This window comes from Eumetopias jubatus, unplaced genomic scaffold, assembly GCF_037043125.1.
Source record: "Eumetopias jubatus isolate StellerSeaLion01/CBP00866 unplaced genomic scaffold, mEumJub1_p1.0 scaffold_8, whole genome shotgun sequence".
NCBI classification, from domain to species: domain Eukaryota; kingdom Metazoa; phylum Chordata; class Mammalia; order Carnivora; family Otariidae; genus Eumetopias; species Eumetopias jubatus.
In genome coordinates this window covers 81423103-81436593 of record NW_028274814.1, presented here as the reverse complement: position 1 = coordinate 81436593, position 13491 = coordinate 81423103, and the positions used below count along the sequence as shown (strand labels likewise).

Here is a 13491-nt window from a genome sequence, read left to right as displayed (position 1 = left end):
CAGATGATATGTCCCTGGGTTGTGGTACTCTGGCATTGCAGGGAGGGAGCCAGCTCACATGGAAGAAGTTGTCTGGTTCTTACCCCTGTGTCATGGAGCTCCGTGGCTCCTAGTCCCCTGGTGTCAAAACCCAATTCATCCTGCTGGATCAGGTGCTGTCTCAGTTCCCTAAGCCCCCTGAGGAAATCACAGGGAAGAAGGGAGGAGAGCTCCAGTCTTTTGTCAACTGTGGCAAGTTTGGGTGATTAAGCTAAAAAAGCAAAGTCATTTTGGTCCAAAGGATTAGTTTTGAGGTGTGTTGCAAGTCTAGAAGTAACTTATTGCCTGGGAGGCAAACCAAACCCAAGATGACTCTCAGCTAATTGCTTGCCTTTCGTTATGCCAAGCCTAGCTCCTTGGTATATAAAGGCCAGCCTCCTCTTTGTCCCCATCCTCTGCCTTCACCCCTCTCAGCTCTTGCTAAGTGATTGCTAGCTGACCCCCAAGCTCTCTCACCATGAACAGACAAGTCTGCAAGATAGCTGGCGGCGGCAGCCAGGGCTTCTCCGGCCGCTCCGCCATGGTCTCCAGCAGCAGCAGGATGAGCTGTGTGGCCCGCTCTGGGGGAGCCGGCGGAGGGGCCTGTGGGTTCCGGGGTGGAGCAGGCGGCTTTGGCAGTCGCAGTCTCTACAGCCTGGGTGGCAACAAGAGCATCTCCATCAGCGTGGCTGGTGGCTCCCGGGCTGGTGGCTTTGGGGGATGGCGTGGCAGCTGTGGCAATGGCTTTGGGGGTGGCTATGGAGGTGGCTTTGGTGGTGGCAGAGGAATGGGAGGTGGCTTTGGAGGAGCTGGTGGCTTTGGTGGAGCTGGTGGCTTTGGAGGGGCTGGTGGCTTTGGTGGAGCTGGTGGCTTTGGAGGGGCTGGTGGCTTTGGTGGAGCTGGTGGCTTTGGAGGGGCTGGTGGCTTTGGTGGAGCTGGTGGCTTTGGTCCTGGTGGTTTCCCTGGGGGAATCCAGGAAGTGACTGTCAACCAGAGCCTCCTGCAGCCCCTCAATGTGGAGATCGACCCCCAGATTGGGCAAGTAAAGACCCAGGAGCGGGAGCAGATCAAGACCCTCAACAACAAGTTCGCCTCCTTCATTGACAAGGTGAGGGCAAAGCTCAGAGGTGCCATGGAGGGTTTTGGCTGCCCAGGGTGTTGGCATATGATGATGCCAGTGGGATCTGCCAGGCTTATAGGCAGGGGTATTGGCTTCTTGTCCTGGTTCTGCCTTGGTTCTGCCTTTAGGATAGCAGGCATGCCTCTTTTGCTCTTCAGGTCCTATTTTTCTCAGCTGTGAATCAGGGAAAGGATTCTAGCTCTTGATTTCCTTCTAGGGATAGGACTAGGGCAAATGAAGTGAGGGTCCAAACATGCTTGTTCTCCTTTGAAGAACAGGGCATTAGCCATGAAATTATTATAGCTAACATTCAATTTCTCTCGAAAAACAACTTCCTGATAATCTAAACTAGCTGGTAATCAAACTTGCATTAGTAAGAATCTTGGGACTGCCTCTCAGTGATGAGTGTTGGCAACTGATTTACTTTCTGAATGGTGCTGCGTTTTAGCCAATATTAATTTGAGCTGTCTATGCTGGGGCAGGGTGTGCTGGGTCTGGGGGAATGAGGCTGGGGTTTGAAATTAAATCCAGGTGAGCTATAAGCTGAGTAAGTGAAAGGGGAAATACTAGGGAAAATGTGAAACAACCTAGGAAAATTTAGACCCTGTTGACTGTTTTCACTGCCTGTAGGAAGGTAAAGGTAAAATTTTCACTTAAAAAATAATTATAAATAATTTATTTACGCTGATCTCCTGTACTTGTGTTCTGAAGGATCCACATAGACTACGACAGTGATGGCTGTGACTCTTAGCTTGGTCACTTAGTAGCCAGGTCAGTTTGGGCAACTTAAATTGTTTGAGACTCCATTTCCTTATCCACAAAGGGGATAATAACACCTCCTTTATAGGTGATTGTGAGGATTAAATGAGACAGAATAAGTGAAAATAGTAGGTATAAACAACACATTATAGCTCTCCCTTGTCTAAATTCTCATTCTTCCCACTTAAAAAAAAAATCCCCAGAGGCTATTGCAGATTGGAGAACTAGGTTCATTTCCACATTTCCACTCTTTGGGATGTGTGGCCCCACTGCCCAACTCAAGAGGCTGATTCCTTTTCTTTTTTACCTGATACAGGTGCGGTTCCTGGAACAGCAGAACAAAGTCCTGGAGACCAAGTGGGAGCTGCTCCAGCAGCAGACCACAGGATCTGGCTCAGGACCCAACAACTTGGAGCCTTTCTTTGAATCCTGCATTAGCTTCCTGCGCAGGCAGTTGGATTTGGCTCTGGGGGAGAGAGGGAACCTGGAAGGAGAGCTGAAGAACATGCAGGACCTCGTGGAAGACTTCAAAAAGAAGTGAGGGCCTCAACTGAGGAGTTTCCTCTTCTGGGGGGTTAGCAGGGAGGTATAGCCCCAACTTGAGATTTTAACTGTTCCAGACTGTACCTTCAGTCAATACTCTTGGATGGACTCGTTGAGTGAGGCATGATCAAGCGGAAGGGGGTGAGAGGGTGGGGACTGATACTTCAAGGTGGCTGATTATGACAGATTTCTCACGCTACAGGGATCCCCTCCTATACTAAGTGCCTAGTTGGATGAGAGGATCTACCCAGAGTTAAAAGCCCTTTGGGATGAAGACCCTGCCCTCCACGCTTACTATACATAAGAATCACTTTGGAAGCTTGTCAGAAATGCATATTCCTGTGCTCTGGTCCTGGATATTCTGAATTAGTAGGTGTGGGGTAGGTCCTAGGAGTCTGAGTGCCCCATAGTTGCTAGGAGTTCCTGGCAGATGGTCTAGGGCCTCACTTTGTAAAGCACTCTTTCAATGTGCCCTGTCTCTGGAGCATCAATCCGCCTTCTTCTGCATGTTTGGGGTTGTAGTTGATACACTCTGAGGTCTGTGAGAGGCAAATTGGGCCTCTCGAAGTGGGGAGGGAGCTCCAGACATCCCCAGGGTCAGAACACGCAGGGGTGGGCACACCTGCTCTGGGAACGCCCCATTCTGGTCCAACTGCATAAACCTGGCGGGCACCCAGGCTCCGTGCTGAGCTCAGAGAGGCAACTCAGATTGACATTGCTCAGAAACCTCTTCTCCTGGAACCATTCCATTTTTCAATCTTCATGAGATCTAGACCCTTGGTGGGAGATTATAGCCATTATAAGATTATAGTCATTAATAAGCAGGAATCTCACAACCTTGATGCATTCAGAAGACATGAGTTTATTCTTAACCCAAATTCCTAAGCAACTCTAATTAATGGAAAGAGAAACAGAACAGAGGCAGAAAACCTGGTCTGAGCAAATACCTCTCTGGGTCTCATATACACATGCTGCACTTTGTGATGTCTATCAGAGCCAGGCAAGTAGTCAGGCTCCTTGAAGTCTTCTCCCACCTTGCCTACCCATACTTCAGCCTGTCACCCGGACGTGGAGAGAGAAGAGTGAGGCAGTGGCCTGAGCTCTGAAAGGCCTCTAAGCTAGACTGGCTACATAATTCTGGCAGCTCAGTGCAAAATGAAAATGCAGGGCCCTTGTTAAAAATTATTAAGAATTTCAAGACGGGCATCAAAAACTAATGATGTAATGTATGGTGATTAACATAACGATAAAAAATTATTAAAAAAAAAAAAAGAACTTCAAGATGGCATCAGCAGAGCATTAGACTGAATGAATGTGAGGAACTTCTTTACCCAGGGCCCTGTGTAACTGCATGGGTCACATGCCCATTAAGCTGGTCCTGTCTCTGGGTGAGGGGATTCTGCATGAATGCTTGGGAATCCTCATTTTTTTTTTTTTTTTTACTTCTGAAATGTCACTGTCCAAATGTGTGCTTCTTTCTGTCCCAGGTATGAAGATGAGATTAACAAGCGCAATGCAGCTGAGAATGAGTTTGTGGGGCTCAAGAAGGTAAGAGAGCTGGGAAGGTTCTATTTCTGGGCACTAACCCCATGGAGTCAGCTGCTCTGGGGCATAGGGACTCTATGCTCTGTGTGGGGTTTACATTTCTCCCTACATTTTTTTTTTAAAGATTTTATTTATTTATTTGAGAGAGAATGAGAGATAGAGAGCACGAGAGGGAAGAGGGTCAGAGGGAGAAGCAGACTCCCTGCTGAGCAGGGAGCCCGATGTGGGACTCGATCCCGGGACTCCAGGATCATGACCTGAGCCGAAGGCAGTCGCTTAACCAACTGAGCCACCCAGGCGCCCTCTCCCTACATTTTTGGAAATGAAGGAAGTTGCTCTAAATATGTTATTGGTGAGGAAGACACCTTACAATGTTACAATGATTAATGAATTGATTAGTAATGCAAACTAATAATGAAGGTTTTATGTGTAGCATTGATCAAGGTTTTCAGCCTACAAGTGTACCCTGGTTGTTGTTAATAATAACAATCATCCAATACTTGCAGCTTACTTAACCAGTCATCATAAAGATGAGGTAGTGAGAAGAATATCCTCATTTCTATTCAGAAGGTTGGTTATATAGTACCCAAAACCCAAAGTCACATGTTAGATAAATGTGATTTTTCTACCCTTACTCCAATGCCTGGCTAATATTTTATATTTTGTTTATATTTTGTTAAAGGATTGGGGTTTAATTGGTCAAGGCAACTAAAGGGAAGAAAATCACTTTGATTTTCTTTTAGAAGGGAAAGTGAGGAGTGGAAATTAAGAGGAGGACAGGGGAAGGACAAAGAGGAGAGATGAAGGCTTAGGAAAGAGCTGTGGGTGGTTGGGGGACAGTGGGTCATTCTTTTGGGTTTCTGAATTCCTGCCTTTGCACCCTGTAGGACGTGGATGCAGCATACATGAACAAGGTGGAGCTGCAGGCCAAGGTGGACAGCCTGACAGATGAACTGAATTTCTTGAGGACCCTCTATGAGATGGTGATTCCTTGATTCCTTGGTTTACCAAGCTCGAGAGCCTTCTTGTCTGCATGCTTCCCAAGTAGGACTTTAGGGAATAGTCAAGTGGAAGAACACCCCCAAAACCAGCATCATGTGGTGTTCTGAACTCAGCTCTGCCCCACATGGGAAATGCTAACTTAGCTCTCCCAGGCTGCATCCCTGGGCCATAGGGCCAGGGTACCTTTCTGTCTTTTTTGTTTTCCCCTCTGTCCTCGATGACATTTTGTTCTACACCTTCCCTCTGGCTCCTATACCAGTATCATAGCTAGCTCCTTCAAAGTACTCCTCCCTACTGTAGTCCCAAGGAAACCCACACAGTTGGGCTCACTGGCTGATACTCTCAGACTGACAACCTGATTGTATTTGCGCATTTACTTTTTCCTTTAACTTTGTTGTTTGGGATCCTTTAGGCTATAGCCAGGCCTGAAATGCAAGCTTATTTTCCTAACTGTCCCATTCCTGGCCCCATTATTGGGATATCTCCACTGGCAGAAGATTCTTGGACTTCTTCATTCCCAGCATCTTCTGGGGCCAAGGGATGGTCATGAAAATGAACATCCATGTTCCCCATAGGAGCTGTCTCAGATGCAAAGTCATGTCAGTGATACGTCTGTTGTCCTATCCATGGACAACAACCGCTGCCTGGACCTGGATAGTATCATTGCCGAGGTCAAGGCCCAGTACGAGGACATTGCCCAGAGGAGCAAGGCGGAAGCTGAGGCATTGTACCAGACCAAGGTGGGAGCCTTCTCTTGCCCCCATACTCTAGGTTTAGGTCTTGCTGACCAAGAATGTTCCAAGACTGCAAAACCATGATGATTGGTTTCTCCTCTGTCAGCTTGGGGAACTGCAGACCACTGCTGGCAGGCATGGGGATGACCTGAAGAACACTAAGAGTGAGATCATGGAGCTCAACAGGGTGATCCAGAGGCTGCAGGCTGAGATTGAGAATGTTAAGAAGCAGGTGGGTCTGGACCTAACAGAGAGATCCTAGGGGTCTTCTGGGCCCTGGAGAGAAAGAGAAGCAACAACTGTGCCTCTGCCATATGCTTTCTCTGTCCTTTCATGGTGTCACATGTGGGATAGTCCATTCTCCAGAGATTCCCTCTCAGATCTGAGCTTTTTGGACAGCTCCCTAAGGAGAGATGGTTGCTTATTCTGGCTTTCCCAGCAAATCTTGCAACTGTAGGGATGGCCTTAAACACTTGGTTTCAGTAGGATCTGCCTTCAGTGAACTATTTGACATGCACTTCACATAACCTCAATGGCTAATTTGTATCATTGGAATAAAGTGATTAATTAGGCAAGGGAGATTTAAAGTCTTGCAAAAAAGAACCAGTTACTAGACCACTACTACCTTTACCAGCAAATCAGTGTTCCTTTTCTTGATGAGACATGGGTTAATTTCAATGGGCCAAAGATTAATTGACCAACTGTAAAATGGACTTCTATTTTCTGGGCATGTACCATTGCCATTTCCAAGGTAGGGGGTGGAGGGATGTGGAATAGGGAGGAGAACTTTCAGGAAAGATCAGCTGTTTGTTTCTTGGTCACTATGCTAATTGGTTACCTACCTCTCCCTGCCCTAGAATGCAAACCTGCAGGCGGCCATTGCTGAAGCTGAGCAGCGTGGGGAGATGGCCCTCAAGGATGCCAATGCCAAGCTCCAAGGTTTGCAGACTGCTCTACAGAAGGCCAAGGATGACTTGGCCCGGCTGCTGAAAGAGTACCAGGAGTTGATGAACGTGAAACTGGCCCTGGACGTGGAAATTGCCACCTATCGCAAGCTGCTAGAGGGCGAGGAGTTCAGGTGAGGTGCTGTGGGGTCAGCATTCTCCAGATAGGATTTTAGAGTACCTTTGACAAAAAAGAAAGAGAGCAAGATGATTGGAGAGGACAACCCAGACAAAGGGTAAGGAATCTCCTGAATGACAGAATTTAGGATTCAAGCACCCCCATTTTTTTTTTTGTCAATCAAGATCATCCAATTCTCTGATTTACTGTGGCCAACAATGTTATTACATGGCTCTGTTGATCCTCCTTATGAGCAAGAGTAAGGAAAAGTGCTTTGGGGTTATAAAAAAAGCTATAGTGCTGTCCACTGAACTTTCTGAGATGACAGAAATGTTCTATGTGCTGTCTAATACAGTAGCTCTTAGTCACTTGAGTACTTGAAATGTGACTAGTGCAACTGAGGAACTGAGTTTTACACTTAATTTAATTTTAATAAATTTAGCTAGCTTCATGTGGCTAGTAGTTACCATATTGGACAGCACAGTATAGACAGTCCTGCAGCCCTCCATCTCTGACGCTGAGTCCATAGGGAAAGTGGCTGATGCACACATACTCTGGAAAAAGAGCACAGTATCAAGTAGCAGATAGGGTTTAGTGAGTGGATATCAAGTGCTAAAGGACTGTTGAGGATTGAGAAATCTTTCTGCTGACTAGCTGCTCCATGCATCCTGCATTAGCCTCTGTCCTCAGGCAGCTCCCAATCTGATGGAGGAAGCAGAACTCAGGTGTGAGAAGGAAATGTTAGGATTTTTCATAAGTCTCTATGAAAAGGAGTGGGAATGATGATGGTGCTATGTGTACTGGGAATTGTGGGATAAAGATGGAGTGGTCGACAACAGTGGGGCCCACATTGGCAAGGGGAGCAGACATGCTCCATGTCCGTTCAGATACATGGACATGCCTGCTCCATGAACAAGAACGAGGCATGGGAAGATGGGTTGTGTGGGCAGGACATTTTCAAACTTATCATGTGTTGAGTGTCAGCCTGTCTCACATTTTACCCATCTGAACCACCAAAGGGCTAACCAACTGTGAGTTGGGTGTTGAGCAGTTGGCCTGGAACAGATGCTCTGGAAACTAAAAGAAAGACGATGGGCAGATGGAGAGATGGAGGGTGACTGGTGAAGCTCCTGAACACTTCAACTCCCCCAAAGTAACCTCTTTTCCTGGGGAGATGGGGTCATGGAGATAGACACTTGGAATAACCTTTCTTCCCCGGGGGCTTTACCCCTAGTACGGCAAATACGGGGGTGTGGCTCCCAAGGTTATAGACCCTCAGCTTTGTGGCTAATGACTCATGGCTGAAATAATCCACGTTTCCTTCTCTTCCTTTTTAGGATGTCCGGAGAGTGTCAGAGCGCTGTGAGCGTTTGTAAGTAGCCCTTCAAAAACTTTCTCCCTGGGTTGCAAAAAGGGTGACCAGAAACATCCTCACTGCCTGACCTACAGCAGGAGAGCTTGACCCATGCAAGGAGGCCAGGCCCCCAAACAGTGCTAGGGTCTCAGGCCATGGCCACACACTCCCCTGCTAGCATAAGCAAGGAAACTCTAAGGCCAAAGCTAAAATGCCTGTGGTCTTGGGGATTTCCCTAGGTTGGAGAACCAGAAATTTCTGTGGATGCTGCTGGCTCTTGTTCTTGGGGGACACCAGAGGGCCAGGCTCACTCTTGTCATTTACCAGCTGAAGCCTCAGAGAAGTCGAGCATCTTTCTCAAATTTGCACAGCCAAGCAAGGTAGAGTTGTGATCCAGACCCAAGCCTTTGCCTGAATTGAGTGCCTGTTCTCCACAGCGGTGGTCAGCAATGTCACCAGCACAAGCAGCAGCTCTGGAGGAAGCCGTGGAGGGGTCGTCGTCCGCGGCAGCAGTAGCGGTGGCTACAGGGGTGGCAGTGGTGGCTATGGAGGGGTCAGCGGCAGCAGCAGCAGCAGCAGCAGCTACGGGGTCAGCAGTGGCAGCAGTGGGGGCTACAAGAGTGGCAGCAGTGGGGGCAGGCTCAGCAGCCGAGGCAGCAGCTCTGTAAGTCAGAGTGGAATTGGCTCCAGCTCTGGTGTCATCCAGACTTCGGGAGGCAGCAGCTATAAGTCTGGCAGTGGAGGCAGCACCGGCATCCGCTTCTCCCAGACCACCAGCTCGAACCAGCTCTTCTCCAAGTGATCCTCTGAGGTTAAGTGTCCACACCCATCTGCATCCCTCTCAGCCTGCCCACAGCACTTCCCACTCTGCTTGGCATTGACAAATGCCAACCTCAACCTCGCTTTTCTTCAAGTTCCCTGGAGAAGGGGCTGAACTTCTTGGCTCCTCCATCCCCAAGATCTCTCCTGGGCCAGGGAGGTCCAGCTGCTTATCTCAGATGATGATGCCCCTGACGCTGGTAGCAATACCTGAGCCCAAAGTACTGTGGGCCTTCCCAGCCTGGCCTGTTCCCACCCTGGCCCATCTCCCTCTCTCACTGGGAGTTGATAGTCTGAAGCAGGTATGTTTTAGTCCCGCTGAGGATGCTAGAGGGTGAATGGTCAAGTTCTCCAGACTGTTGTTTCTCAGGGTGCCCTCCCCACATCTGGGCATCATGTTCTGACTTACCTCTGCCCCTTTAATTCCCCCAGCTGTGGATCCTCTGGTGATGATTATGTTGCACTTTCTTTTCTCAATAAATTGCACTGAATTTCACATTTTGGTGTTTGGCTTTCATTCGAGGGGCCATAGAACAAACTGAGATCCAAGAGTGGAGAGAAATCAGGTGTGGGTGGTGGTCTTCCGGAAGTTCAGTGGTGGGTATAAAGGATACTCAGTAGTCTTGGCTTCTCCTTTACCCATTTGGCTGGGTTCTTGTGGTAGGTCTGTCCAAGAGTATTTATTTATTTATTTATTAAATTTTATTTTATTGTGTTATGTTAATCACCATACATTACATCATTAGTTTTTGATGTAGTGTTCCATGATTCATTGTTTGTGTATAACACCCAGTGCTCCATTCAGTACGTGCCCTCTTTAATACCCATCACCAGGATAACCCATCACCCCACCCCCTCCCCTCAGTTTGTTTCTCAGAGTCCATAGTCTCTCATGGTTTGTCTCCCCCTTCAATTTCCCCCCCTTCATTTTTCCCTTCCTACTATCTTCTCTCTCTCTCTCTTTTTTAAACATATAATGAATTATTTGTTTCAGAGGTACAGATCTGTGATTCATCAGTCTTACACAATTCACAGCACTCACCATAGCACATACCCTCCCCAATGTCTATCACCTAGCCATCCCATCCCTCCCACCCCCCCCCACTCCAGCAACCCTCAGTTTGTTTCCTGAGACTAAGAATTCCTCACATCAGTGAAATCATATGTTACATGTCTTTCTCTGATTGACTTATTTCGCTCAGCATAATACCCTCCAGTTCTATCCATGTCGTCACAAATGGCAAGATTCCATTTTTTATGGCTGCATAATATTCCATTGTATATATATACCACAACTTCTTTATCCATTCATCTGTTGATGGACATCTGGCAGGAACTTCTTCCTAGAAAGATCGCCAAAGGCAAGGGAAGCAAGGGCAAAAATGAACTAGTGGGACTTCATCAAGATCAAAAGCTTTTGCACAGCAAAAGAAACAGTCCACAAAACCATAAGACAACCGACAGAATGGGAGAAAATATTTGCAAATGACATATCAGATAAAGGGCTAGTATCCAAAATCTATAAAGAACTTATCAAACTCAACACCCAAAGAACAAATAATCCAATCAAGAAATGGGCAGAAGACATGAACAGACATTTCTCCAAAGAAGACATCCAAATGGCCAACAGGCACATGAAAAAGTGCTCCACATCGCTCGGCATCAGGGAAATCCAAATCAAAACCTCAATGAGATACCACCTCACACCCGTCAGAATGGCTAAAATTAACAAGTCAGGGAATGACAGATGTTGGCGGGGTTGTGGAGAAAGGGGAACCCTCCTACACTGTTGGTGGGAATGCAAGCTGGTGCAACCCCTCTGGAAAACAGTATGGAGGTTCCTCAAACAGTTGAAATTAGAGCTACCCTTCGATCCAGCAATTGCACTACTGGGTATTTACCCCAAAGATACAAATGTAGGGACCCGAAGGGGTACGTGTACCCCAATGTTTATAGCAGCAATGTCCACCATAGCCAAACTGTGGAAAGAGCCAAGATGCCCATCGACAGATGAATGGATAAAGAAGATGTGGTATATATACACAATGGAATATTATGCAGCCATCAAAAGGAATGAGATCTTGCCATTTGCAACGACGTGGATGGAACTGGAGGGTGTTATGCTGAGTGAAATAAGTCAATCAGAGAAAGACATGTATCACATGACCTCACTGATATGAGGAATTCTTAATCTCAGGAAAGAAACTGAGTGTTACTGGAGTGGTTGGGGGTGGAAGGGATGGGGTGGCTGGGTGATAGACATTGGGAAGGGTATGTGCTACGGTGAGCGCTGTGAATTGTGCAAGACTGTTGAATCACAGATCTGTACTTCTGAAACAAATAATGCAACATATTTTAAGAAAAAAGAAAAAGAAGAAGATAACAGGAGAGGAAGAAAAGGGGAGTATGTCAGAGGGGGAGACGAACCATGAGAGATGATGGACTCTGAAAAACAAACTGAGGGTTCTAGAGGGGAGGGGGGTAGGGGGATGGGTTAGCCTGGTGATGGGTATTGAGGAGGGCACGTTCTGCATGGAGCACTGGGTGTTATGAACAAACAATGAATCATGGAACACTGCACCAAAAACTAATGATGTAATATATGGTGATTAACATAACAATAAAAAATTAAAAAAAAAAACACCTCAACACCCAAAGAACAAATAATCCAATCAAGAAATGGGCAGAAGACATGAGCAGACATTTCTCCAAAGAAGACATCCAAATGGCCAACAGACACATGATAAAGTGCTCAACATCGCTCGGCATCAGGGAAATCCAAATCATAAACCTCAATGAGATACCACCTCACACCAGTCAGAATGGTTAAAACAAACAAGTCAGGAAACGGCAGATGTTGGTGAAGATGCGGAGAAAGGGGAACCCTCCTACACTGTTGGTGGGATTGCAAGCTGGTGCAGCCACTTTGGAAAACAGTATGGAGGTTCCTCAAAAAATTGAAAGTACAGCTACTGTACGACCCAACAATTGCACTACTGGGTATTTACCCCAAAGATACAAATGTAGTGATCCAAAGGGGTACATGCACCCCAATGTTTATAGCAGCAATGTCCACAATAGCCAAACTATGTCCAAGAGTATTTATGTTGTTTAAGTGGATGCTCCCACTCCCAAGGAGGTCTTCCCATCCATCCTCCCTGCCTCTGAGCAGGCTCTGGGATCCAGTCTTGGAAAAAGAAGGTTTTGCAGTTCGTCAAGGGAATAGATTCTACTGGGACAGCAGCTCCTTTTCTCCCATTTTCATGCCAGCCAGACACAGCAAATTCTCTTGCTGCAAACACAGCTCCTGGAGTCTGGAGTGATCAATGCATAACACCCTCTTTTCCCTGACCGGGTTCTGAGCCAATTAAAAAATAAGACAAAGGAATGAGGAAATAGAGAGTCAATATTGCCTTTATTACCAACAAAGCAGATATTGGAGAATACAATTTATACTTCTGATGGAATGGGTTTCCTAATACAGGACCTCAGGATTAGGGCAGATTTCCCACCTGGGCAGACATTAATATAGGGCCATCATGTCCTTCTCTATGTGGTAAGTCCCCTCATGGGAGATAGGAGAGCAGAACATCAGCTTGCAATGAACAGTCAGATCTTAAGAGATGGAGAGGCAGAGCTATGCATGCCCAGTTCTTCCTTCCAAACTCACTCATCAGGTAAGAGAGAGAGTAGTAGAGCCACTAGTGGAGTTCACTCCAGATGGATATAAAATTAGGGTTGAGGAAGATGCATACTTGCTCTTACACTGGCACTTCCAGGCTGTTCCCAAAAAGCTGAAACCCAAACCCATGGAGGACAGGGACAATGAGACAGTCACTGAAGAAAGCAGGGAAACTGAGAGCTTCAGTGGAGTCTCTGTTCCTTTCCCCATACCCCAATTCAATCCCATCTGCATGGTTTTAAGCATGGCAAAATTCGGGTTTTTAAGTCACTGTAGATTATACATTATCTCCCCACCTCCCAGAAGTCAGATCAGAGCTGGACTAATGAGACGTCATCTGTACATTATCTGATGGGCCAAGAAGAGTGCCAGGACCTGGCCTCCATGTTCTTGAGTCAGATCTGATTTCCTACACTCATCCCATCTGATCTCTGAAATATGGTAGCCCTGGTCTCAAGCCTTGGAGGAGACTGATTTTAAAGTTCCTGCACTTGAGAGTGTAATAAATCCTTACCTATCTTTTCAAGGCCTGCTAGTAGCCCCCTTCCCCATTTACTGTTGGCACAGCTCTGGGTACTATGGGAACAGGACAGGCCACTCTGGTTTGCTGCTCTTACTGGCCTTTTGGAGACATTACAAGAAGCATTACCAATCCCTAGGAAGACACCCAGATGCCCTGCTCCTTGTGTCGCCAAACTTCCTGGGTAGAGGCTGACTGCATTGCACTAACCCAGTTCTCATCAGACTGAAGCAGCAGGGTTTGGGTATGGCCGCTCAGTCTCTTATCCATCATTCCATGTGTGGAGAACTTGTTCCTGAGTGCTGTCTCAGGGCCCTGCAAAGCATGTGGGGC

General features: G+C 47.0%; 1 protein-coding gene across 2 annotated transcripts; it reads left to right on the top strand.

Annotated features, from left to right (window-relative positions):
- The first annotated feature begins 496 nt into the window (after nucleotides 1-496).
- LOC114225758 (keratin, type II cytoskeletal 3) lies at nucleotides 497-8939 on the top strand. Of its 2 annotated transcripts, XM_088025610.1 has the most exons (10): nucleotides 497-791; nucleotides 828-1126; nucleotides 2214-2434; nucleotides 3928-3988; nucleotides 4873-4968; nucleotides 5563-5727; nucleotides 5828-5953; nucleotides 6579-6799; nucleotides 8121-8155; nucleotides 8575-8939. In XM_088025610.1, exons 1-10 carry the CDS (start codon nucleotides 497-499, stop codon nucleotides 8937-8939), a joined length of 1884 nt encoding a protein of 627 aa, XP_087881736.1. The 2 variants fall into 2 exon arrangements, with proteins under 2 accessions (XP_087881736.1, XP_027981304.2); XM_028125503.2 differs by having other exon boundaries at nucleotides 497-1126; nucleotides 5575-5727.
- The last annotated feature ends 4552 nt before the right edge of the window (nucleotides 8940-13491 follow it).

Bases quoted from the DNA above. Each gene is read 5' to 3' on its own strand.
- LOC114225758 (XM_028125503.2), top strand. From the start codon at position 497: ATGAACAGACAAGTCTGCAAGATAGCTGGCGGCGGCAGCCAGGGCTTC. The intron at 4,969-5,574 runs GTGATTCCTTGA...GAGCTGTCTCAG, and splicing joins TGAGGACCCTCTATGAGATG to ATGCAAAGTCATGTCAGTGA. The intron at 5,954-6,578 runs GTGGGTCTGGAC...TCCCTGCCCTAG, and splicing joins TTGAGAATGTTAAGAAGCAG to AATGCAAACCTGCAGGCGGC.